Below are 26,810 nucleotides of genomic sequence, written 5' to 3'. Positions count from 1 at the left end.
AGATTCTTGTAGACAATTCACAAAATGTAATTTTTCTTTGAGAATTGTAGGTACTGTAAATTTATTTGGCCAGTTTGGCCCAATATAAATAAAATAACAAATTGGCTTTAAACAACAAAAATACTGCAGTTATATGGTTCCTGTGTTATCATTGAATTTTCTATTTTCCAGCACCACTGATTCCCAAGGGTAGCTGGATAGTAGAGGTTCTACTGCACTACACTGCCACCCACTGAGCATTTGTATAATGTATACAGACTTTCACCAGTGCAAAAACATAGTTTTAAAAACATTTATTTCCAGACATATACAGATAGATGGATAAAGTGTGTGGGGGAGCATACTCACTCAGTCCATTACTTGCTGTTGTGGTGACGATGGGCGTGGTAGCTGGACCCCCCTCCGCCTCGGATGGTATTAGCCATGATGGGAGAGGAGGATGCTGGGTGATGTCCTGGGCGAATGGGCTTGGCTGCAAGAGTTGGGGATTGAGGGGGTTGAGGAGGGGTAGGCATCCACAGTTACAGTCCATCATGCTTACTCATAGTCACAGTCTATCATGCTTGGTCACATGATCTCGGCACACTCAGCATACTTCCTGTCTCCCTGATTTTCTCCTCAAGACTAATGGAATGCGCGACTGTGTGTGTATACTTACACTATATATGATTATTTTAAAGGCAGTTTGATGATTCTCTCTTAAATACAAACTGCTACACAAGACTGAGAGTTACTGCGTAGCAACACACCAAAGAAACAGTTTCATCATATAAAATACCAATGGCCAATATCATCCAGGTTTTCCACAAAATGACCTCACTTTTCAACTCACAGATTAATAATTATTGCACAATGAATACCCAGGGAAAGTATTCGCTTTTACTGTGCAAAACCTGAGACAAAAGATTCACAAATGAAAAATCCAAACAGCCAACACTTGTTGAAATGTTCTCTCTATCTATTCACGCAGTACCAATTGCATGTGCAGTACTTCATCCATTACTTCAGCCCAGTTTTGTGAAAAGCGTGGTGGCGGCCTCACCGATTTGGGCAGAGTGCCCCCTCCTGGCCATGTTCTTGGTGCGCACGGCCTCTTTGATGCGGTCCACCTCCTGCTGGTAGCGCTTGCGGTCGCGCATGGTGTTCTCCCGGGCCTCCCGCAGGGCGGCCTCCAGGGCCTTCACGCGCTCGGCCGTGGCCCGCAGCCTCTTCTCCAGCTTCGGCAGCTCACAGCGCAGATCTGCATTATCACGCACCAGCTGGGGGGAGGGGGAGAGAGAGAGAGAGAGAGAGGGAGAGAGAGAGAGAGAGAGAGAGAGAGAGAGGGAGAGAGAGAGAGAGAGAGAGAGAGAGAGAGGGGAGAGGGGGAGAGAGAGGGGAGAGGGGGAGAGAGAGATCATATATACTTTGATCATAAGTTTGACTTCACTGGTTTTCAATTTCTGGGAATAATAATTCTGTGAATATCTATAAATTAATCCAGCTAACAGGTAATGGGTGTTTGGTTGAACCAATAAGGCTTAAAAACATCATTTAAAAGTACAGAATTATTTTTCAGAACAATTAATGCCAGCTTCCTTTTATTTGTAAATAGCAAAGACAAATACAAGTGCCCCTAATTGTCAGGTGAGCTGGAAATTTGCGGAAGAAATTTAGGTTAGGTAACCTGGTCAATGGTACAAGGGCAGTGCCCCATCTTGGAATCAAACCTGTAACCTCTGAGCTGCAACCTGAGTTCCCTCACCACTAGAACTTTATTTGTTTTTTGTTGGTGCGTGTAATCAGCCTACTGCGAATCTCCCACAAACTCACACGTGAGGGTGATGGAATAATTAATAATATGTAATTTTAATACATATTATTAAAATTAACATAATTTAAAAACACTAAATTAAGACATCAATGTTAGCTTTACATATTTGTTTAGGGATATAGAAGAGTATGTCAAATATAAAATCTGGAGTTCAACATTGACATATTACCACATAGAAAATCAAGGCAGTACAACTACCCTCCTCCTGTTATTTCACAGGGACCCTCTTTGTTTGCTTGGGCAAGCAATATGTACCTTAATTCCCCTACTCTGTCCCCAAGGGAAGTGCATTTGAAATTTGACTCGCTATGAGTGGGAACTCTGAGCGTTTTGAAAAGAGGGTGTCTCTACTTTGTTTTACACCATATCTCTCAAAGAAAACACTCAGCCCCCATATTTCCATAGCACACCCTTCCCCACCTCCAACACCGTCTCAATAAAAGCATGAAAGAATAGAAGACAGGAAGTAGTGAGCAGAGGTATGTGGGTGAAGAATAACAGGAAAATGCCAGCATTAAATCTACATTAGCGCTAACAAAATATCACGTTCATCTCTGCTGTCGTGTGCTGACGTCACAAGTCTTTTATGGGAATTTTATAGTGCCAGCAGGTCAAGCTAGAACTTAAACTCCTTATGGTTTAGGGTCATTTAAACAACCACTGCCCTGTACCCCAGTGCTTCTGAAGATTAGATGTATTTATTGGTGTTGGTCAAGAAGAAAATAACTGATAAACTAAAAAAACTGCTCACAGATGTGTTATCCTCTCGATATCTTCTTGTAATTTTAATCTGTAATTTTAATGATGTTTTTTTGCACTTGCCCGTGAACCATATGGTTTAACGGTCAAAGAGTTTAGAGCCGAAACTATGAAAAGCAACAGATGTTGAGAACTGGTGATATGTCAGCATGTCTGTGGACCTCAGTAAGCTGTTCCAAGTTATCTCTCAGTGCATGTGTGTAGAAGTATGTAAGCTGCTCCATGTAATTTCACCGTACCTTTATACAGATATAATGTGATATCCAGGTGATATTTCTGTACCTGTTTGTGGACTTTTGTAAGTTGTTCCAGATTGTTCTCCAGGAAGATAATCTTCTGTTTCTGTGCAACACTGCCTCCTTCGTCATCGCACTCCAGCTCGGCACTCTGGGGGGAGACAAAGAGACAGCATGAACAAGTTCAACTCTTTGGATATTACATGCTTAACAACACTGAGGACATCGATGTGCTGAACACCAGGGAAGCCATGCAATCAATGCTGAGGACAATATGAGCTCAAGGAAAAATCCATCACAGGTAAAACAAGACACCGTACACTCAGTGCTGGAGACATAGCACATGCATATTCCATATACCATATGATGAACAGTTGTTCGCCATATGACCTTCCATTGGTACGTTAGTCATGAGGTACGCTTCCCACAATGCTGTCCATTTCCTACATGTAATACACAAGTTTCTGATCACTGAGAACTTTCCAGAACTACAATCAGCACTGAACTGCATGGGCTTGGTGGTTACAGGGGCTGTAGCCAAGGGAGAGGCCATTTTGAATCAGGGAACTGATGAAGGTGTTTACATAAAAATGTGGCGGCCACATACTGCACACAGATCCCATAAATGTACTGTCACCCAAATGGGCAGCACTGCACAAGTTCTCATACCATTCACACAGATGGAAAATTACAAGTAAAGAGGACACACTCTTTTAACGTTCAATTAAAGACACTCACTGGAGTTTTAACAGGTTAAGTAAACATTAACGGGTGGCCAGCCCTGCAGATATTTAGTTTGGAAAATGTGGGGACCAACACACGTGTGTTCCAACTGATTCATTATAACATTAAATCTTCTCAGATCCTGCTTGTCACGGAATAAAGCTTGCAGATGTACAGAGATAGCAGGTAATTGGTCCGGCATGCAGACATTCCAACTGCCGGTGCTTTATGGTCTATCTGCAGCTTGTGATGTAAACTCTATAACTCACTGTCTTCAGACAAAGAGCACTTCCAAAGAGAGATGATGAACATGAAGCAGATTAAAGCGAGAGCGAGTAAGCGAAGCGGCAGACAGGAAGTGAGCTACGGGAAGTCGCATACCCTTTTCACACGAGTGGTGAGGTCCTGGATAAACAGTCTGCGCAGGTTGTGCAGCGTCTGCAGTTCCTTGGCCTAAGAAAAAACAAACATATTTTTCAACTAATTTATGCCTGCCATTTTCATATTTTCTCCCTACACTGTATGAATGTTTGTGCTCACCACAGTGTCCTCCAAGCCCTTCAGGTCCTCCTTGGCCTGCTCTCGTTTCTCATTGAGTCGGCTGAGAGATAAGAAATGGACAGTCAGTACTGCACTGGCTCTGAGCATAACTTTACACTGTACACAGGTTCCTCACTGTAAGGGCTGGCTGTAGACACGTTAACATCATCGACACTATAGATCCCACAAAGCGGTTTGTTTGCAATGGCCCGTCTTTGTAGTGCACCTGCTTTTATCTGATCGGTCAATAAACATGTCAGTGAACATGATGGTCTGACAGAGGTTTGACAGCAAGTGCTTCAAAATTTACCTCAGAGAAAAATGTCATTTGCTGTTGCATTTTATAGACATAAGGAGTTGAATATGGTCAATCAATTGTTCACCGCTCATTTTTGTCAAATGGGGCATCTGTGTGCCACAAAGCAAGATGCGGAACATAAACATTGCTAAACACTATAATAAAAATTCAACTGCTGAATGATGTTTTATGACTGGAGTGATCTTCTCATAGGGTTTGTGCCATTAATAAGTCTGGTACAAACCCAAATAAATCTAAAATCACCCATGTGAAAAAAATAATTAGTTGAAGTACACATAAAGTTACATTACATTCAGTTAGCAGACACTCTTCTGCTGACTTACAATGTAGAAGTAAAAGACATTTATTAACATGACTGAAATGAGCAAGAGATATTAAATATTTATGTTGTGCCAGACCTAACATAATTCCAAAATCTGCAAGTATAGATGCAACATCAGTGAAACACTAAGGCAAGTCAGCTATACCAACCAAGAACCAAAAATATATAGTTTATATAGCATATTTGAAGTATAATTAAATTTATATTTAAATTTGAAGTTTATAGATGAAGTATGAAGTACTATGATTTCACATAAGCAGAAGGATTGTTAATAATGGCGTGTAATGGATAAATCAGAGTAAATGTGAGAGTCACACAGTGCTCCTTTTGATCTGTATTATTCCATTAACAACACAACAACACTCCATTCACTATTCTCCTCAGGGAGTGTAAATTTGTGTAAGTGAGAGAAACTCAATAAGGGATTTGCGTGAAATTCCGACAGCTTTTCTGCAGCTGTGCCCCCAAAAATGGATTTGTCCCTCCCCCAAAACTCGCCGTACAAGCCTCAACGCTAGTCTGCATAAAATCATACGAGCATCAAATATCAGGAATGCTTTGTTTTCAAAGGGCACAAACTGTCCTTATAACCTTACATTTATCCTTGAACATCTTTGAGGAACTAAAGCTTGAAATGAAATCTGAGGCCTTTGAAAATGAGTTAGCCATGCTACCCACCCATTAACCCACAGTCATTTCCACATACAAGACAGAAGTGGAACTGTTTGTCACATCCAATCAAACACTCTCCATGGTCTCATTTTCTCCTAGTCTCTTTCTTTTGTCTTTTCCTGCCTTCGGTTGGGCATTTCACACTGAAACGACTGGAAGAAAATGACAGTCATTCGCTGGTTCTATGATTGATTCATGAGAGACACCAGAACTCCAGTGCAAAGCAATGAGTGGACACTTTGCACTCAGTGCACCACTGTGTCACACAACTGCAATCACTCTACTGCCATGGCAACTGACGAGGGCATAAGGCAGGCAGAGGATTCTGGGAAGGGAAACATACATCAGCTTCTGCAGCTGCACGTCCTTCTCCTGCTCCTCGGCCTTCAGCTTGTCCAAGTCTGAGACCAGCTTCTTCTGCTCCAGCTGCAGACCCTGGTTCTGACTGCAGCAAGAGAAAACAGGTTACCATGTGGTACATGTGGTCAGGATGCTGTCACATACTGAGGTCACATATCGTAAAGCAGGTCAGTAAGCTATAATGACAGGTCAGTGTGTGGGGCTATAGAGGAACAGTGAGAAGCACTGAAAATGTGCGGGAATCTAAAGCAAATACCAAAGTATGTGTGTGTGGATATTAATCAACCGTAGAAAGGATTAGTGGTAGTGTGTGCCAATGCAAAGGATCAGTGTGAAAGTGTGTTTGTACTGTGTAAAGGATCAGTGTGAAAGTGTGTTTGCATAAAGGATCAGTGTGAAAGTGTGTTTGTATAAAGGATCAGTGGCAGTGTGTGCCAATTTAAGGATCAATGGAAAACTGTGTGCTTGTGTAAATGATCAGAGTGAAAGTGTGTGTATGTGTAAATGGTCACATGAAGTGTGTGCTAATGTATAGGATCGGTGTGACTGAGTGTTTGTGTGAAAGCCGTAAAAAGGCGCGCCGGTCTCTCTCACTCTTTCAGCTCGTCCAGCGCTCTCTGCTTCTCCTCGATCTCGTCGCGCAGGCGGGAGAGCTGCTTCTGGTGCGTCTCTCTGTGGCTCTCCATCTGCTGCTCCAGGGTCTTCTGCAGGAGCCCCACAGGAGAACAGTCTTTAAAGGCTGCTCATTTCTATTTATTCATCCTTTATTTAACCTTGATGCCCCGCTAAGACATTAGGACCCCACATAAACACATATCAACAATGACATCGCATAAAAACTAAAAAGGCAATAAGACAAGCCACGATAATTTGGATAATTTGTCACCTGTGGACATTTAAACCCACTTGTGTTAGCAACGGGCGAATCAGTGATGCCCAATGGCATTGAATTGGAGCCATTGTTGGCAAGGCAACATTCCTAGTTGCTTTAAGTGACCATGAGTTTGTAATTAACAAGCTTCACAAAAATTAACCTCCAGGACCAGAGGTAGACAGCACAAGTATAAAATTGTGATTGTGAAGATGGAAAAATAACCAGAGCTAACTTAGCACTCTCCGAAATCACCCTGTAAAACATAAGGTTCTCCAGACAGGTTCAGAGACAGTCATGAGTTAAACAATGTCCTTGTGTGACATTTATTGTAGGTGTGTAGCTTCAGAGAGAACATAACACAGAGATCATTTCAAATTTGACAAGATGAATAGAAAGGGAGAGGGGATTACCCACACAAGCACAAAAGATTCTCTGTAATATTCAGATTCGCCTCCCTCATAGGAAAATGGTCAATTGACAAGACGATTGCATTTCCTGGCTTAAGAGGATTAAGCCACTCATCAATTCCTCTACAGAAGGTTAATTTGTGTTCAGTGATGTCATCCACTGGCCCTCAAACAGGATGTACTGCTAAGAATAAATAGGCCATTGAAAGTCCACCATTTCAATGGGCTATTTATAATCTGCAGGAATTTAACCTGGGAAAATTAAATAACTCGTCATGGAATATGAACGCAGTGTACCACCCATGATTCTAATCAGTGACCATCAGGTTCCATCACTCTGATAGCTGCTTCATCTGCTGCCCCCAAGTGGTGAACAACATGATTTACCTTAATTTCCTCAGCATCCTGGAGCAAGGTCATGCGTTCCTTCTCCTTGTCCATCACTGACACCTCATGCATTTTCTCTGTAGAAAAACCCCGAGAACATACAAAATGTTCTGGAAAGTTCCACCATGTAGCAAAATTATCAAGAAGTTAAAAAAACAGGTCACAGAAATTCACAGAAGCAGTTAATGATTTTGTCCTTGTTCTTTATAACTGGACACGATTATCTGGCTTTCACTGGGTAATTATCAGCACCTGCCATACCTGTAGGGGAATAATGAACTGTGAAATAATCTCTGTGTTCACAGCACACATGATGCATGTTTTAATATCTCAATCCCATCACCTTGAAACCCATCTATCTTTCATCAGGTCACAGCTATGCAAATCCAATTATGCATGGGTTTGTGTGTGTGTGTGCGCGTTTGTGTGCGTGTGCGCGTCTGTCTGTATGTGTGTGTGCGTGCATGCGTGTGCGTGTGTCTGTGCGTGCGCACATCTGTGTGCTTGTGTGTGTGCGTGTGTGTGCGCATGCATGCGTGCGTGCGTGTTTGTGTGTGTGTGTGTGTCCATGTGTGTATGTGCACTGTCCGTGTGTGTGTCTGTGTGTGTGTATGTGTGCGTGTGTGCATGCATGGATGGATCTGTGAGTGTTCTTTCTCACCCTGGGCATGCAGTTTAGCCAGCTCCTCAGTCACAGCATCATGGCTCTCCTCCAGCTGCCTCTTCTTCAGCTCCACACTCTGCATGTAGTCCGTCAGAGACTTAATCTTGGCCTGGTGCTGAATGAGAGAAGGACAGAGGAGCAAAGCAGCATATTTATGACAACAAACCAGCTCTATTCCTTCTGGAATATGTCATATATGAAATACAAACCGTAAAATTAGAAAATATTTTTAAAATGTTTCTGAAGATACCCAGGACTCATTTGTGGAGTCCAGTATGGACTCCTGCTCAAAGATACACATAAGCCTCTTGCAGAACTGCACCTGGCTGTAGGTGTGCGGTGGCAAAGCACATGAGGCAACACCGTCATCACCTGAGGAATCACGCGTTATTACACAAGCTCCGCCCCTTCCCAGAGGTTACCTGGGAGACGAGCAGTTGGCAGGAGGCCAGCTCCTTCTCATTGGCCTGTATCTTGCGGTTGGTGTCGGCCTGCGACGTCTCCAGCTGCTTGCTGCGATTGACCAGAGACTTTATCTCCGACTTCATCTTACTGATGTAGAGCCGGGCCATCGTGAACTCCTCCTCAATCACGCCGTTCGACTCCGTCACCTGTACAGACAGCGTCACGCAGGCTCAGCGGAGCAAGCAAAACACTCAGCAGTTCACTGTGTGTGAGTGTGAGTGTGTGTGTGTGTGTGTGTGTGTGTGCGTGTGTGCACGTGTGTGCGCGTGCGTCTGCGTGTGTCTTTGAATGTTTGTGTGCATCTATGTGTGTGTGTGCAGGTGTGCGTATGTGTGTGTGTACGTGTGTCCATGCATGTGTGTGTGTGTGTGTGTGTGTGTGTGTGCACGTGTGTGTGTGTGTGTGTCAGCATGTGTGAGTGGTGTGCTCGTGTGAGTGTGCGTGTGTGTGCAGGCGTCTGACGCTGTGACGTTGCATGATTCGATTCGCAATCCTAGCAGCGTTGAGGATTGTGCGGCCTTTTTGTGTACATGTGTTCAATGCTTGTGTGTGTGTGTGTGTGGGCATGTGTGTGAGTGTGTGTGTGTGTGTCAGGGCATGTGTGTGAGTGTGGGTGTGTGTGCCTCTGTGTGAGTGTGTGTGTGTGTCAGGGCAGGCTCCTGACCGCCTTGCTGTCGTTGGTGCCGATGATTCCCCCGATCTCAGTCAGATCCTTCAGCAGCAGATTGAGGATCTCTGCGGCCCTTTTCTTCTGGTGATTACTCAGCTCCTGTATCAGAGTCAGCTCCCTCTGCACGGTCACCAGGGTCGTCTGTGACACACACACGCAAGCACGCACACACGCATGCACATCATAAGCACACAAGCACATTATATCCAAAAATGCACCCTTTACTCTCCTGCTTGTACTGCAGCACTACACACCCCCAAAGCCCACCCCTACGGCCTCAAACTCCACTCATTCTGCAGCCCTATACCTCAAACTCCACCCCTACTGCGGCCCTATACCCAAAACTTCACCCCCACTGCAGCCCTATACCTCAACCTCAAACTCCACCCTATACCTGCTACATCACTAACCCTCTCCCATATGCTATACTCTCCTATTCATTTACCCACAGTACTTAATTCAGAGCACCCGCGAACTCCATCCTTTCCCCTCCACCCTCCTCCCAACTGGGGTCTATTCCCATCTCAACCCCCCCCCCCCTTCCTGGCGGGTTTACCCAGCTCAGCACCCTCCTGCCCACTCACAGTTTTCTGTGCCAGCTCCTCTGCCAGCTGCTCGTTTGCACGGGTCTTGTCCTCCACCTCCTGGCTCTTCTGGTCGTAGTTGACGGCCAGCTCCTCCAGCGCCTGTAGCACCTCCTTCACCTCCTCCTTCGCCGCCTCGTTCTCCATCTGCAGCCGAGCCAGCTCCTCCTGAATCTTCTCGTAGTCCCGCCGTGTCGACGCCAACAGCTGGGAGCGGACGAGCGAACACACACAAGCGCAAAAAAGACATAGAATCAGAGAGAGACACACACACACACACACACACACACACACACACCACAAATATGCACACATACACACACACACTGTTCCGCAAATTCTTCACACTAAAGTACGTGTGGAATATCCCTTCTGTACAATTACATTTTTACAAGAATCAAAAAACAATAATTTCCACACTGAATGGAACAACAAATAAAAGTCCACGTAGCGTACAGTTGCGAATGTAGATGACCCAAATTATTGTGGAATATATACACTATACTTCATTAATTAATTAGCAAAATTACAAGATAGAGACTGTACTGATTTGAGAAGTTTACTTTTGGAAAAAGTGCAGTCAGGGAATTTTAATAATGTAACGTAATCATTTAATACCAATATTCGGCCACTAGATGGCACAAGGCACAAAGTACGTGCCTTTTCAAACACAGAAACAGAAGCACTGGATCAAAGATTATTCCTCTGTTGGGTTTTTAAATCAAGTTTTATAGCATGAAGGCCATGAATTATTCAAGATCGAGAACCGACTTTCGACTATGTTTTAAGCTGACATGTGTCCACCAAAGGCACACCATCATGGCCAATGTATTGGCTTGATTTATAGCCGTTTTCAAAACTATCCATGAATAGACAAGGAAGCCACATGGATCAGACAGACTTCGTTACATCTGCTTGTTTTAAATCGAGTTTATCTGCCTTTACATTTAGACTGCCTAGAAACCCATTCACCACTGAAGGCATATACAGTGACATTTCACAGGGCAACCCTCGCAGGTTCCCAATGAAAAGTTGGCATTGATTGAGAGCCGTTTTCAAAACTAATGAATACGCCAGGGAGCCACCATGGCCGCAATTATGCGGTGACCTTTCAAGAAGCGCCTCGCTGGGAGACGGCTAAACAACTTTGAAAAGCAATCAGGGATTTGCTCACTCAAATTGCACCCAATACTCAAGTGGTTATGGGGAAGTTTCCCTAAAAAAGCAGGTTTTGTGGTCAGGGGGTGGCTGGTGTAGTAGTGCGGGGAGCTGGCGTAGCTTTCAGGGTGGTGGGTGTAGCAGTCAGAGCAGCGGGTTCAGTGGTCAGGGCGATGGGTGTAGCAGTCAGGGCAGCTGGTGCAGTGGTCAGGGCAGTGGGTGTAGCAGTCAGGGCAGCTGGTGCAGTGGTCAGGGCAGTGGGTGTAGCAGTCAGGCCAGCAGGTGTAGCTTCCAGTGTGGTGGGTGTAGTGGTCAGGGCTTTGGGTGTAGCAGTCAGAGCGGCTGGTTCTCACCTCATCCTGGTCCAGCATCTGCTGATTAAGCTGCTCGGCCAGCTGGCTGTGCTGGTTTATCTCATCATCCTGAGGGTAGATGAGAAGCTCACTGTTACCTCTCACTCACTCTTTAGATCAGTACTAACCCTGGTATTGGAGGTCCACTGGAGTCTGTCTGGCCCACAGCTGGCTCTGCTGTTCAGTGTGACTGACTGGGGGTGGGGCAGGATAAAATTGCCTCCCTCAAGGCCACACTGACCTCCGGGCTGGTCGACCTTACAGTGACCATGTGGGAAGATAAGCTATACAGCTATTTCATAAGCATAGCATCTTCATGAGCACCACATAGGCAGTCATACATGTCAATAAATGCAAATAGACATACAGTGTGTGTCATTTGGTATGTCACAGCAATGTCACTTGCTGCACCTGTGGTGGCAAAACACACATTATGGCAAGTTGCTGTTCTTGACATTAACATTTATGAATGTCTGAAACAGTAGTGCTAATGAAGGTGCTATGTCATGTTTATAAAGGAGTTATTATATAGCGCTTATGAAAGACCATTTAAAGTAAGTGTTACACGGTCCTTACAATGTCCTTTACTTTACCAGACAGGCTTCGTCCACTAATGCTCGTATAGAAATTCCTTGCTGTTTCAAGCAGAGCAATAAAAGCATAACTGAAGATGCCACACAGAACTGAATGAAGACTAAACATTCTTTCTCCCTGATATACTGTGATTTCACATGTATATGTCTAGGTTATATTATGTACAGGACTAACATTGGGAGCAAACATGTTAAGTGCTCTTTGGATGATGTCATCTCATGAGGTTTCAGTTTTTTTGCTACATAACATACACTTTTTTCATTGTTTTTACATTTATAATGCACAGCTTCGCTTCTTCAATGGCAGGAATCCCACCCGTTTCCCAGCAACCCCTGCCACAGCCCCACCCCTCAGCCCACTCTCTGCATATTCAACTCAGCTCCGCCCCCTCAGCCGTAGCCCCGCCAACCTTGTCATCCAGCTGTTTGTAAAGCTCACTGATATCTTCCTCATATTTGTTCTTCTCCACAGCAGTCAGCAGGCCCATGGACGGGGCCAGGCTGTCAATGAGGGGCGTGTTCTTCTGGTCCTTGGAGTTAAGCTGCTGCTCCTCCTCGGGCACAGCCTCACCTGGGAGGGGAAGCACGAGAAACCGTTAAAGAACAGCAAAAGAGTGGTCAAGGAGCAGCTAAAGAAGAGTTAAAGAACAGCAAAACAGTGGTTAAGGAGCAATTGAAGAGGAGTTAAAGAACAGCTAAAGAGTGGTCAAAGAATAGCTGAAGAGTGGTTAAAAACAGTTACAGAGCAGTTAAGGAACAGAGTGGTTAAAGGACAGTTTGAGAGTGGTAAAGGAACAGCTAAAGAGCAGTTAAGGAATCATGAAAGAGCAGTTAAAGAGTAGCTACAGAGTGGTGAAGGAACATCTAAAGAGCCATTAGAGAGGGGTTAAAGTGTGGTTAAAGTGTAGACAAAGAACAGCTATGGAGGCGTTAATGAACAGTTAAAGAACAGAGCCGTGTACTTGAGGGCCATGTTTGCAATCCCAGCTAAAACCCTTCTGATGTACTCAAGCATCAGTAAAACTGGTGATCAGCTTTGTTCTGTCACACAGCCTGTAGGCCATGACTCTGAGTCACACTCTGAAGGTGGTACACCATCGTGTCAAAAAGCGTCTCGTGAGTCTCTTAGTCAGTTACCCTAGACAGGTTTCCACAGGATGGAAACAGGTAGATGAGGGTAACACCATCCCTGCCCAAAACAGGACCATCTGCACTGCAGTTATATTTACAGGAAGGAAGTGACATTTAAACAGGAGCAGGTGATGAGCGAGATAAATGCCCAAATGCGACCATTACTGCGCTAATCCATTCAGTGGACATACGAGATGCAACGCCAGGCAGAGATAAAACACTGGGAATAATCCTTCCCTCCCACACAGCTGGGGATGGACCTTTCATGAGCGTGCTAGTGTGTGGTGTCTGAGATAAAGAGGAGAGAGAGGCAGACAGCGAGAGAGAGAGGCGGACAGAGAGGGTCTACTTCACACACCCAGACAGCACTGGCATCTTTACTGTCTGTCTGCTCTTCGTATCAAGAGATAGCCTGACCACCCCCCCTGCCCCTCTCCCCGCCCCCGACCTCCCCCACAGCGAGGCTATTAACCGGACTGACCCTGAGAGAGAGAAACTGACACAGCCAGAGAATCCTCTGACATCTACTGAGTCTGCAATGGGGGAAGGAAGGATAGAGAGAGAGAGCTGGTTTCTACGGCAACCCTTCTGTGGTGAACGCAACATTCAGGGACAGCAGTAAAGGCTTATTGTTTGCTTGTTTTTTGTTTTTTTTAAGGCTAGCGGGACAGTCCACCCTCCTTTTGCTGTTTTTTTTTTGCTTTATTCAAACAGGTAGAAACCAGGGAGGGTTAACAGACGGAGGTGAGATCATAACACAAGGTGTTATGCCATGGTTGGGATCGAACCCCGCCAGCTTCGAGGGATTCATATTCGACCTACGAATATCCCGCCAGTGAAGGGCTTTCTGAGGGAGGGAGAATCTACCTCAGTGGAGATGAAAAAGGGCCTCAGAAACAGGCCTTTCCTTTTTTCAAACATCAACAGGTATATTTCTTGAATTACGAAAGGAGCGAGAACATGCCCAGTTCCTTCAGAGGCAACACCGCCAATTTAGTATTTTGTCCTTCCTGGTTTTCTTGATGATAAATTGATCAGACAAATACCCTCTCAAAAGTTCCTGAATGTTCTGCGAGGCCATCAAACACATGCAGGTGACAGACGGACAGAGCATCTGCATAACAGCAGACAGCTGGAACTCTGCAGATCTAACGACTGTTGTGGGCGATGTGCGCCAATAAACGCCATATCTACTCTGTAATAACACTCCAATAATGTTTCATCTTCAGATGTCCGATGTTATGAAACATTGCTGCAATGAATTATCAGTGATGCACCATATAGCAGCCATTATACATGACAAACTTAACAGGTAGCTAAGACTACACACATCAGGCATCTATAAATCTATTGATTTCAGTAAATTCTGGAAATAAAATGTATTTCATCATTTTAAAACTGACCAGAATGTTCAATTGGTGTTTTCAATTACTAACTGAAACAAACTAATTTCCTAAACTGATTGAACTGAACTGAAATGGACCTCAGACTTATACATAATATACATGATGTTTTTACATCTTGAACTTAAGACTGCTGACTTCTTAAAAATGAGGCCATCTGTGTGTAAGCCTTTTTATGTAGGTCACTTAAAATGTAGTCCAGATGAGTTGGTAAATTGAAAGTCACCAATCCGGACGCTGACAATCACAGTTAAATTAATGGGGTAGAGGGGCTCTGTTTGAAAAACAACACAATGAAAATGAACTGTCCGGAAATGCAGCCTAGCTCTGTTATTGTAAAATAAGCCAGGCGGATCTCATTAGAGTAACTTTTTTGTGCACGAGCCAGCCATCCATTCCGGTAATATTCCTCTTGTCTGGGGAGCCCAGCTATAATCAGAGCAGCAATATTGGCGAGACCGAGCTTTTTAAAGTTTTATAATGGCTCAAAACCTAATATTAAGCTGCTGTTTCCTCCAGGGCCAGTCGCTCTGTACATGCGCATAAACTGAACCAGTGTTTGAGCATTCCAAATCTGAGATAAACATTAAATGTGTAACTCAGATTTAGATGTTTATTTCACATTCAGATGTATGTCTCATATTTAGACGTGTATGTCAGATTGAAATGTGCATCTCATATTTCATTTGAATGATCCTACATTTTTTTCAATGTGGATTGTGTCCCTCTGATTTAAACTGAATGGTTGGATATGGTTTCAGTGCGTGAATTAATACAGCTCACTGGCGTGAATGTACCAGCGTGGTATAGTTCCTGGTTTTTCAACAGGGGGTCCACCGACTCCCTGGCCAGACTTCATATGCAATGACAGTATACAGATTTGGGAAAATATTTCTAAATATAAAACCTTCTTAAAAAAAATCCAACCCATTTTTTAAAACTAATTATAGGGGTCCACTGGTTACCTTTGAGCCTGGGTTGGGGTCCCTGAATCAGGAAAGGTTGAAACCCCCTGGTTTAGTGTGTAGACTGCTTAGTGCTGATTTATACCCTCCGCTCTCTTCCTCCCCCTCCCACACTTCATCTCTCTTTCTCTCTCACCCTTCCTCCAGCGGCTAAGCTCGGCCTCCAGCCTGTAGATGATGCTCTTCAGACTCTTGTTCTTGTCTTTCTCCTTCTCGTACTTCTTCTTCCACTCCTCAGCCGTCAGCTCCAGGTTCACAGACACCGTGTTCTTGATGGTCTTGGCTCTGCAGGGGGGGAGGCAGCTTTCAGTCAGCAGGGGGACACATCATATGGCAAGGATGGAGGAATGAAGATATGGGAGGAATAAAGAGAGATGGGTACTTCATAGCAGCAGAAAGAGAGAGAGAGAGAGAGAGAGAGGAACATAAATCAAGAGAGATAGTAGGAGAGAGAGAGAGACGAAGAGAGAGGGAGAAATGCTTTTCGTAGACAGATGGTGACTCATGGTTGGTTGCTTCCAGGACTCAAGGCAGGGTTTGGAGTCACAGGTACAATATTGATGTTGTACACATTAGTATGTAGTATATTAGTACAAGGTTCTACCGTAAAAAAAAAACTGTATCAGCAAGTTACAATAAGGCCAAGCAGTAGAATCATAAGCAAATGCATGTCACCCGGAATAGTGGTATCTGCTAAACTAACACATCACGCAATAAATAATTAAGGGATGAGAGTAAAAAAAGACTGAGGCAGAAATAGACAAGGACAGAAAAGCAAACAGATGAAGGAACAAATCAATGATTGGATGAACTTACAGAGACGGATGAAATGGGGGGTTGCTGAGGATGGATATCACGTTTTTTTCTGGGTGGAGCTGAGAAGGTGGAGGTGGGGTGGGGGGGAGTGGTGGCAGGGGGGTTTAGCCAGTTTGGAGATTATCACATGTAGACTCCAGGGATGACACCTCCTTTAATTACACATTCCCAGGTTACCTCTGAACGAGACCCCTGCAAACTAATTAAAGAGTTAAGCGATAACCTTCTCCCCCAAAAATAATGAAAATATCAGACAAGAACCAAAAAAAAAAAAAAAGATGAGACAATTACATCCCTAAGGAACGCGGCGCTCCCCAACCGCATCGGATGACGACGGCAGCTGTTTTTAGCGGTTAGTTACCGCTGGATCTCAGCTGTTATTTATACGCCTAACCACAGGAGGATGGAAATAAAATGAGTTTTAAATCCTGATAGAGAAGTGCTAGCGGAGAGGCAGTCTCAAATCATTCCTAGAGAAACCCAATTACAATTGAGTTTCAAAATAAATGTCTTCTACAGTACTATAGTGCCATAGCCTACTACATGTTGAGATTTTTTTTTTCACAATCACAACTTTACAAGAAGGCCAAGACCTGCCAAAATAAAGTTGGGTGTCGTAGACCAATCCAAATAACTCATTGGCGTGTCTGAGTCAGTGTCAGACGGTACTGTGAAGGCAGGGGGTGTTCACAGGAAAGCTGAGCTCGACAGGCTGCACCATTACCACGCCCTCTGAGCTTTCACAGAGTTGCTGTTTTTACATGTTCGTTGCTTACGTTTGACCTAAAGCAATAATGCCTCACGGATCAGGAACGTTGTGCATGGATACGTCTGTTTCCCTGGAGACCACGACTCCTGATGGCAAGGTTCTGTTCCCAGGTCAGAAAAAGGCCCACCGCGTGACCCTTAGCAACCAACCCAGGAACATGAAGTCTGGTTCTATGCTTTTCTACAGCCTGTTTGACCCACTCACAGAGCACCAAGTACAACTCCTTCTCTAACCCCTCTGAAGCCAGTTACCTCTGGCTCTAACTTTTCATTACATCATATTACATTACGTTACATTTGACTTAGCAGATGTAACATACTTCAGTACATACTTCATACTTTTGTACACGTGTGTGCCTGGAAGCAGCCGAATGGCTGATAATAACAGGCATTGATGGCTCTTCACTATGATGGATACGGGAAAGAACCATGATTCCACCTTTATGATAAGGAAAAAGACAGAGACACTGTAGAGTGAGGGTAACTGCCTGGTCCACCTGACCACCATGTCTGTGTGTAGATGAATCTCCAGGAACGGTCAACCACATGGCATCAGCATCGTTTGCAACTTGGCAAACGTTTCCATGGAAATGCCATTTGTCAGGCTTATTTTAGTCATATAACAGAATTTCGGTACTACAGGCTGTCTGATAATGACACAGAAAAATGCTCAAATTGACTATTGTTTTCCCCCATTTGGACTCATATAAATATGTCACAGGTAAACGCACACTGAAGATTTTATGGTGCGATACAGGCACGATTTCCCTGAAACGCCTACAGATGGTTCCTTTGGTGGGTGGTCATCGCCACGAAAGGAGCAGCAGATGGAGCAGTGGAAAAGATGACAAAAGCGCTGTTGCCAGAAAGCACAGCCCCACTCTCAGTGCTCAAACTGCACGTTAATGAAGCAAAATGTACCGACAGAATACACAAATCACATATAATAAATAATGCATATAGAATGTATATTGAATGCATTTACGAATGCCTTACAGTGTCAGTGGATCTACGGATTTGTTTTCCTTTTTGGAAGTCCACTGCAAACAAGGCTTATCCATCGGTCCCGGCACTAAAAGCAGTGGCATATGTTGTGGGGAAATCAATGCCTTTGTTTACCGATCAGCCAGGACCGCCTGGTCCCCTGCAGGGCAGTACAATCTGACAGCTGGGAACCCCTGTGGAGAGGGTCCCTAAAGGCAAGAGACACCCTGGAACTACGCACACCACTCTCAGTATCTATTTATTTATCTATCTATCTATCTATCTATCTATCTATCTGTCTGTCTGTCTATCTATCTCTCTCACTCCCTCTCTCTCTCTCTCTCTCTCTCTCTCTCTTTCTTTCTCTCTAAAACACACACACACACACACACACATCCAGACACACACTCACACACACCACTCTCAGTATCTATCTCTCTCTATCTCTCTCACACTCTTTCATTCTCTCTCTCTACCTCTCTCACTAAAGCACACACACAAACACACACGCAGACACACACACGTCACGAGCACGAACTGGGCACATCGAGTGGGCGGCAAAATAAGAGAAAAAAAAGAGAATCGTTTAATCATTCAGACGCATTGACTACTAAAAATTGTCTGGCTTGAAAACGCAATGAGTCCTCCGGGTAGAGACAGAGTGAGAGATCCACTGCGGGGGGAGGGGGAGGGTCTGAGTATTGATGTAAAACTAACCATATCAATCGCACTGATTAGTGATGACAGCAGTAGTTATGCTTATTATTGAGATTATTCAGCCTTTCTGGTGCAAATGAAGATAGCGCAGTTCTCCCAGACAAAGGGAACAGCTGCTTCCATAATGCACCTGTCCGATTCTCACCTCTGTCCAAACATGAGCGTGGACTTTGTCTCGGCCTCGTTGAAGACAGACGGGGAGCAGCAGATGATGATGGTGGTCCGACAGTTCCCCCCCAGGGAGTCCTGGAGGATTCGGGTCATCTTGCTGTCCCGGTACGGAACGTGACTCTTCTACAAAAGAGAGGGCACCCACAGGCACAGCAATGTTCACCTTCCGCATTTCACAAATACGACACAGAAAATTATTATTTCAGCATTTCTCCACGTAAGCCTCAGTCAAATCTATGAAGGAACCGTCAACAACCCAAGCAGAAAAGAAGTTTTACTTGTTCTTGACAAAAACATTCTTTTTGTATCGTATGGGTTTTCTTTGGCCTTCTTGAAAACAAGCTGACATTGTGGCATGCCACCCAACTGTACAGTATTTAACATAGTGAATGGCATTGTGAAAGGCTTGCATACTAGTAAAATGACACACTTTTATAGACAAGAGTGAAATGGGAGGGGGAGAGGGATGGACTAAAGGAAAGAGTGAGCGGTAGACAAAGCCAGCGAGAGAGAGGCAGAGCGAGGGATTCTCTTACAGTTCCCTCAGCCAACGCGGAGATGACATTTCCCAGAGCAGAGAGGGACTTATTGATGTTCTTGGCCTCGTCCAACACGGCCCCTTCTGCTCCAGTTTTGCTGACCTTAGAAAACAGATAAACATCAGGAGGAGCTCTGTCAGCAGGGGGAGGGAGAGAGAAACAGAGAGAGACAGAAAGAAAGATGGGGGGGGGGAGAGAGAGAAAGACAGAGAGAGAGAGGTAGAGAGAGAGAGATAGAGAGAGAGAGACAGCATGAGAGAGACGTGTTGAAGTGCCTCGGCCTGGCTCACCTTCTCACTTCCAGCAAGGTCCACCAGATACAGCTTCCCCGACAGCTTCTTCTCCGTCTCCACGTTCTCCTGCTTAATGCTGATCAGGAAGATGCTGTGGCTCCTGGAGCTGTGCTCATTCATATCTGTTCAGAGTGAAACTAGCGTTACGCGAAGGTTCCTAATGACTAATCACAGGTAAGCAAAAAGGAAAATAACCCATAATGGGTTAACTCACATATGGACAAAAATTGCTAATATACCTGGGAACAAGTGAATATTTCTGAACAAATGGAAAATAAGCTTATTTCCATATGACCTATAAATAATAAAGATGGACGGTGTATGTAGGTGCTGTATGTGCAGGTATTCAAGGTGCTCCATCTTGGATCAGACCCAAACATTCTCAGCGCGTGATTCCCAATGCAACCGATTCCAATGGAGATTAGCAGCGCTTAACACTACTTGTGCTTGTGATGCACTGCAAAGCTGGTGTGACATCACGCTCACTGGGCTGGACACGCACTGGTGACGGCGACATGGCGGTTGGCTTTCCCCTCGTCGATGACATCCATCACCTCCTCGGGACTGGACACGAATCGCTCCGTGCAGCCCTGCGGGGATGGCATCTCTTTACAGTCGATGTTTACATCTTTACAGAAGAGTGACATCACTCTTACTCATTTGCTCCTGATTTACTCAACCACGTTAACGCAGTTAAACTGTTCCATTGCTGAGTGCTCCATGTGCTAAATGCACAAGTCCATTATACCATTTAATGCTGCTGCTACAGGAACACTCCCATACATTAAGAAGAGTTGTCTATACATACATCATACTTACTCCTAAAAACACCCTCAGCACTAATATTTACACTTTGCCTATAAAAGTTACTGTTGGTCACTCACCTTGACGTAGGGAACTCTGTTCTTGTCTTCGTGCACAGCAAGGTTGGTCTTTGAGACTTTAAAAAATAGAAGTACTTCCAGTTAAACATGCCCAATACCGTACTGTAAAAATACGCCAAGTATCATTCCGAATTCTCACAAATGCAATACAAAACACTTTGTGTTTCGAAGCCAACTTCTCACTTACCATCTAATAAGTCTCTTATTTTGTCCAAGTAGATTTCAAAGTATGAGACCTGCACAAAGAAACATGACGCATGAAATGGTCCCAACATGTTTAACAAAAGCTAAGAATGTCAGATGGACGGTCCTGTCTATTTTATTAACACTATCTTTTCCAATGAGCCACCTGCAGATTTTTTTCAACCCTTATGAACTGCACAATGACACAAGTGTAAAGTTTTAAGATCGAAAGCAAACAGACAGGTGTTTTGATGCACACAATCAATCTCTCTTTGTATCGGCATACTGTACTCCTCTTTAAGGGGAAAGCATAATTATCTGTATGAACATTTAGCAAACACAATGCTCTTTCTATCTTGTTTCAAACATTCTGGCACATCTGTTATATAACACAGGACTGGATACAAATGGTAAGGCCCACGGTTCAATTAAAGGCATTGGCCATTGATTAAAAGTCTCGTTATCTTTCAGATACACAGTAGAGTAACGAGACTCGTGTTGTAACATCACTCAGAGGGAAGCCGCATAAATAACCATAATTAAAGAGTGGTGATTGCGGCCTGCTGTCGAGGGCTGATGAGGGGCACTGGGCAGGGGGGACACCGAAATGATGGAACAGCTGGCTGGAGAGGGGAGACATAAAGACACTGGAACAATCAGCTGGAGAGGGGGGGAAATAAAGACACTGGAACAATCAGCTGGGGAGGGTGGGTGTTGAAACGCTAGAACAGCCGGCTGGGGAGGGGGAACAGCAAGTTGCCGGAACAGCTGACTGGGGAGGGAGAATGCTGAGATGCCGGAACAGCCAGCTGGGGAGGGGTAATGCCAAGATGCCAGAACAGCCGGCTAGGGAGGGGGAACACTTGAACACACCTCCTGGTCATAGTCTGGTCACTGAAGCACCAGAGCAACCAGAGCGGCCTAGGCATTTACCTTGATGTGGAACTCCAGGTTCTCGTCCATGGAGTAGATGTGGTCGAAGATGTCGCGCGCAATTCTAGGAATGATCCCCATCAGGTGGGAGTCATGGAGTTTGCCCTGTGATACATGGGAGATTCCATAATCATGTCACAAATACAAAGAATGAACATTTCTTTGAATTACACACAATTTGAACCAATACAGAATATTAAATATTAAATATTCCTAACCAAACTCAGCCACCCGCTCCAAGCACTGTCGAAACTCCCAACTTGTTGTTTGTAAAGAATAACTCCCCACAAATAGATCTGAATTCTAATTCACAAGAAAATTAGCAATATCATTAAATTACTTGCTGCGTGAGATTATGCAGGTTCTATGGCTTTCCTTAGTCAATGTCCATTTTAAAATCGAAAACTTGATTTATGTCAGATTTAGGATAATTAATAAATAAACTGCATCATAACACTCAAAGAAACAGTGAAACTGCTGAAGGACACACAGCTAGCAACATCTTATAGGAAAATTTTATATGAGATGTTTATAGCACAGTGGACAGGCAGTGCCTGCTGCAATTTCAAATGGGAGGATGTTGTGATTCTCAGGACAGACAGGTCAATACAGCTTGACCAAGGGCACAAGCAGGCCATACATCTTAGGCTGAGGACATACGGACTTCATCACATTGTACACAGACTGATGTACAGCCACCTGCAATGGGTTTCCGTGCGCTTGCCTTTAACAGAGACGAATCAACAAAAATACGCTTTAAAGTAATCTCAGTGGGGGGGGAAGCACCGGGAAAAATAGCAGTGTGATTGTAAGCGATTTTAATTTCACACCCTTCTGCCACAGTTTATACCCCGCGGGTGGAGGGAGTCGGCGGGGGAGGGGCGTGCACGGTTTCTCTCACACACTGGCGCGGCTTTCATATCGAACAGCCCCCCCTCCCCCCACCGCAATAAAAACCTTATTGACAGAGGACACAGACAAAATTGCATCCATCAGCCTCAAGGGGGTTTACCACCCCCCCCCCCCCATACATAATAATGAAGGCTGAGTAGGAGTCACTACAACCGGCGGCACTTCAGAATAATTTTCCCTCCTTTTCGCCGCCCTCTCAGGTAAAGCGCTCTGCGTTAGACCGGCTGTCATCTTCTGTCATCTTCCGCCTACCGAACTCCCGGGGGGTTCTCCGCAGACTTCGAACGAAGGGACGATTGTATCTCTTTTATTTTCGTGACGCACGACGAGAGCTCTAGGCCGTTACCATGGCGCCTGCAGTCATTCGCTTCGTGGCAATCTGGCGCCGCGGCTCGGCGCAACGCAAAGGCCTAAGCGTCGAAACGCCGCCGCGTCTGTTGCCTTCTCCGTTTGGGTTCTGCAGTGTTAAAGGGCTGCCAAGCAACAGTGTTGGGAACCTTTCCTTTGGGTGAAAATCACTTCACCTCCATTTTTGTTTTTTAAAGGAAATTATGGCCAGTGTTCTGCCGAATCAGCCTCTTATATAGTATAGTAAGAAGATAAATCACTTTCCATCGCCTGAAAAATTATTACACAGCTCTGCTGTTTTGAAAGCAATGAATATTTTATTGATACACAATATTTTCAGTTCCCTGAATTCTGAGGAGCTCTGAGAATCATCTGAATACAAGCTGCTTGGCTCTAAAACAGACATTACAAGCGCAATAACTCTTTGTGTTAGCAAGCAGACTGTCAGACCTGTTATTTTTTATGAAGATCAATCATCCACACAGGGGATGCAACTGTGAGCAAAACTGGTAAATTGGCAGCACACACCATTTTATTTCCAGAGTTGTCCTTCAGAAGATAATTCCACTATTCTAAAATGCAAGCTCATAAATGGCCATTTTTCAGTGGTTTCTACAAATACAAAATGTCTGATTGTGGCCAGCCACTGACCTCAGACTAAGCTCTTTGATTCACCCTATTCAGAGAAGAAACAATCCAGGTAGTCCTACCTCCATAGTGTGCGTCTTCCCCGATGAGGTCTGGCCGTAGGCGAAGATGGTTCCATTGTATCCGCCAAGGACATCTGCAGGAGGCAACCATTTGGTTTTATCAAACAGCGGTGAGTAAGAAGCCATTTTGTTTGATCAAACAGCAGGGAATAAGAATCCATCTGGTTTGGTCAAACAGCGGTGAATAAGAAACCGTTGAATAAGAAACAGCCTGGTTTGATCACATAACAAAGTCATGCCGGCCTACCTTTCACAATCTGTTTGGCGCAAGTGTTGTAAACGTTCTCCTGGGTTGTGTTGGGGGGCAGAACTCTGTCAAAGACGTACGACTTGCCCTGTACAGACAAAGAAAGTTCAGTTAAGCAGAAGTCCCACTTCCCTTCCATTGATAATCATCCTATTCTTGCTTTCACCTGCTCAGCAACATTCAACACATGCAGATTTAAATAAAGATCATTCATTTGCTGCTGATTAGTTTTTACAAAATCACATCTAGTGTGGCAAAGTCATCTAAATTGTACAACAGTATACAGCACAACCATTTCTATGTTATAGCAAGGCCTGAATTCAGCCTAAACATGCCATTTGTACCTTGTCTTGGAATACCAAATTAATGCAAGATTTTTCTCAATTGCACAGCTATTATAACTGTTCAGCTATTGTGCTACGTTTCCACTACCAGGGCATAATACTGTGCAGGTCATAAAAATAAATGAACGTAAAGTGTTACACAAGTGAAGGGGAATCTGCACTGCAGCTTGAGTGAAAGAGAAAAATAGAAATCAAGATGCCTCATTGCATTAAAACATCCACTCCCGCTTTCCCTTTCCTCCATAATGTCTCTGCCTTCCTGTCAGACACCTGCAATTATGGACACTCAAGTCTGAACTGCTGAAGACGTGTCGCATTTTACAAATTAGGTTTAACATTTTGTTTCACACACAAAAACGGCTAAGCTGCCTTAAATATGAAATTATGAAAATAGCCTCAAACCGAAAGAACAACAAAAAACAACCAAAGAATAATTAAATAAGTAAATAAAAAATCTAAAAGGAAACTGGCAGAGAAAACATGTTTAAGATGCAAGTCACATGCTCAGTAATTTTCAGTAATGTGTTTCTCTGTTGTGAGACTCTGCTGTGCATTCAGAATGGAAAGGGCAGAATCTTTTTCCTCAGTCAGCAGTGACATTGTTCTTTGAGTGACATCACAGGATCCTGCGCAGTACCACTGGGTTCTGGTGACCCTGTGACCTGGCCCAGATTGCATTTTCCCCAGACGTGCTGTCAGGAGGGCGTTTGGTCACGTTCCGACGGATCCCAATCCCCCTGGCCACACCGGTGAGGGGAAATGTCCAGCATTAAATGGTGCGGTCAGTGACAGAGCTGACAGCCGATGGGTATAGGGATTCAGCACACGTTCCGCTAGCGTTCACAGCCATTTTCAGCTGTGCAAGCACTGCAATTCAGCATCGAGTGTACCAGCAGGGGAGTCAGCAAAGAGTGTGTGCGCGCTCACACATGCATGTATGCACAAACACACACACACACACACACGCATGCACGCACACAATCTCTCAGCTACTCCAACTTGCACCTCTTGTTCATCGTAAGCAGATGTTTACTACAGATGGCACAGATAGCATTGGGTTCTTAGGGTACACTGGTCAAGACATGTCAGGGAATTAAGTAGAGCTCATAAAAACAGTAAATTCTGCTGGTCCTGCTTGGGGCGTGTGTGTACGTGTGTGTGTGTGTGTGTGTGTGCCTGAGATTGCTCTCATAATTTGCAAGTGCGTCCACCTGAACTGTGTTCCACCCCTATCTGACAGCTTCATCACAGGAGAGCGCCTTTCTTCTCGAAAAGCTTATTATACAGTCTGAGGTCAGGACACTGATTGCGTTAAAAGCTGTTGTATGAGCAGCTGCCCCGGGTGCCATGGAAACTGCATCCCATTGGGAGAAGCCTTTCTGATTAGCCACCAGTCTACTTCAGGTATCCCACGGCAACTCAGTGGAAGGAAAAATCACTGCACATCAGAAAGGCAAATCGTTTCCCCCCTCTCTTTTTCTATACCCCTCTCTTTCTCTCTCTCCCAATATTGTTCTTCTAGTCCCCTCCCACATCTCTCTCTCACACACTCTCTCTCACATGCACACACACATTCTTTTAAAAGCATGTTCATCCTTTCGATCATTTATGAAGACACTGAGCAGTTGTGGAATGGTACTTTATGTCAGCATTAGAAATAGCTTCATTGTCAGTAACACTTAAGTAACTTATGTTCAGTAACCAGACCAATAACCTACCTAAGCAGTGACTAACTCATGTTCAGTAACTACACCAATGACCTACCTAAGTAGTGAGTAACTCCTGTTCAGTAACTACACCAAAGACCAACCTAAGCAGCGAGTAACTCATATTCAGTAAGTACACCAATGACCAACCTACGCAAGGAGTAGTTCATGTACCCATGAATCGCACACATCATTACTAGGCACTTTGTGCCACCCAAGTGCTGTAATTAGACGAAATAACAGAATATTTTTTACAGGCCAATCAAAATACAATACAACAGACCAAATTATTGTTTCACTGATGTATTGCACTGATTGAAATATCTCTGCAAAAAACAATCATCAACTGCATATCAAGGCAATAATGGGAGTGATTTTAGCCTCTTTTGAATACAATACACTACACACCTGGCACTTTGTTAAATACATTACTTTGATCATAAAATGTTCTCATGGTTTGCATTCATGAATCATTCTTCCTTATCAATGTGAAATAGAATTACTTGTGATAAGAGGCAAATACTAATAATTAGTGGTTTGACATAACAAAACCATTCTTATGTGTCTGGAATAAAGTATCAACGGTTTTTGAAGACATTATATGTTTTTTTTTTTTAAAGAAATCCACATGACCAATTGAGAAAAAGTCATTGTTTTCATGTGGTAGGTCAACAGTCAATACTCAGTGGTTGTGCTGTGGCCAGTCTTAATTGCTCTCACAAGGACAAGCCAAGGACACAAGCGAGTACCTGTATCAGTTTAAAACAACAGATGGGGGCCTCATTATTGAACACTACTTAAGGCAGTCAGTATTTTGGGTTTAACGTTGCCTTGATGTATATACAGCCCCATAACAT

General features: G+C 44.2%; 1 protein-coding gene across 1 annotated transcript in view; it reads right to left on the bottom strand.

The window, feature by feature from the left end:
- The window catches only part of kif5c (kinesin family member 5C), a 35,829-nt gene that overhangs the window by 4,021 nt on the left and 4,998 nt on the right, over positions 1-26,810 (bottom strand). Inside the window, exons 2-25 of the mRNA XM_064326685.1 lie at positions 23,904-23,991; positions 23,657-23,730; positions 21,687-21,791; positions 20,758-20,806; positions 20,571-20,626; positions 20,189-20,276; positions 19,684-19,808; positions 19,391-19,495; positions 18,829-18,977; positions 15,535-15,683; positions 12,310-12,470; positions 11,307-11,375; positions 9,796-10,002; positions 9,206-9,352; positions 8,499-8,687; positions 8,074-8,191; positions 7,413-7,489; positions 6,339-6,448; positions 5,728-5,829; positions 4,072-4,132; positions 3,913-3,984; positions 2,855-2,959; positions 1,043-1,259; positions 349-472 (exon numbers count right to left, since the gene is read on the bottom strand). Of these exons, the coding sequence (XP_064182755.1) occupies positions 357-472; positions 1,043-1,259; positions 2,855-2,959; positions 3,913-3,984; positions 4,072-4,132; positions 5,728-5,829; positions 6,339-6,448; positions 7,413-7,489; positions 8,074-8,191; positions 8,499-8,687; positions 9,206-9,352; positions 9,796-10,002; positions 11,307-11,375; positions 12,310-12,470; positions 15,535-15,683; positions 18,829-18,977; positions 19,391-19,495; positions 19,684-19,808; positions 20,189-20,276; positions 20,571-20,626; positions 20,758-20,806; positions 21,687-21,791; positions 23,657-23,730; positions 23,904-23,991 (2,739 nt within the window). The 3' untranslated portion in view covers positions 349-356. The remainder of the gene's footprint in view (positions 1-348; positions 473-1,042; positions 1,260-2,854; positions 2,960-3,912; positions 3,985-4,071; positions 4,133-5,727; positions 5,830-6,338; positions 6,449-7,412; positions 7,490-8,073; positions 8,192-8,498; positions 8,688-9,205; positions 9,353-9,795; positions 10,003-11,306; positions 11,376-12,309; positions 12,471-15,534; positions 15,684-18,828; positions 18,978-19,390; positions 19,496-19,683; positions 19,809-20,188; positions 20,277-20,570; positions 20,627-20,757; positions 20,807-21,686; positions 21,792-23,656; positions 23,731-23,903; positions 23,992-26,810) is intronic.

Source organism: Anguilla rostrata, chromosome 3 (assembly GCF_018555375.3).
Source record: "Anguilla rostrata isolate EN2019 chromosome 3, ASM1855537v3, whole genome shotgun sequence".
Classification (NCBI taxonomy): Eukaryota; Metazoa; Chordata; class Actinopteri; order Anguilliformes; family Anguillidae; genus Anguilla; species Anguilla rostrata.
Note: the sequence above shows the minus strand (reverse complement) of the source record. Positions and strands in the feature narration are given on the sequence as shown.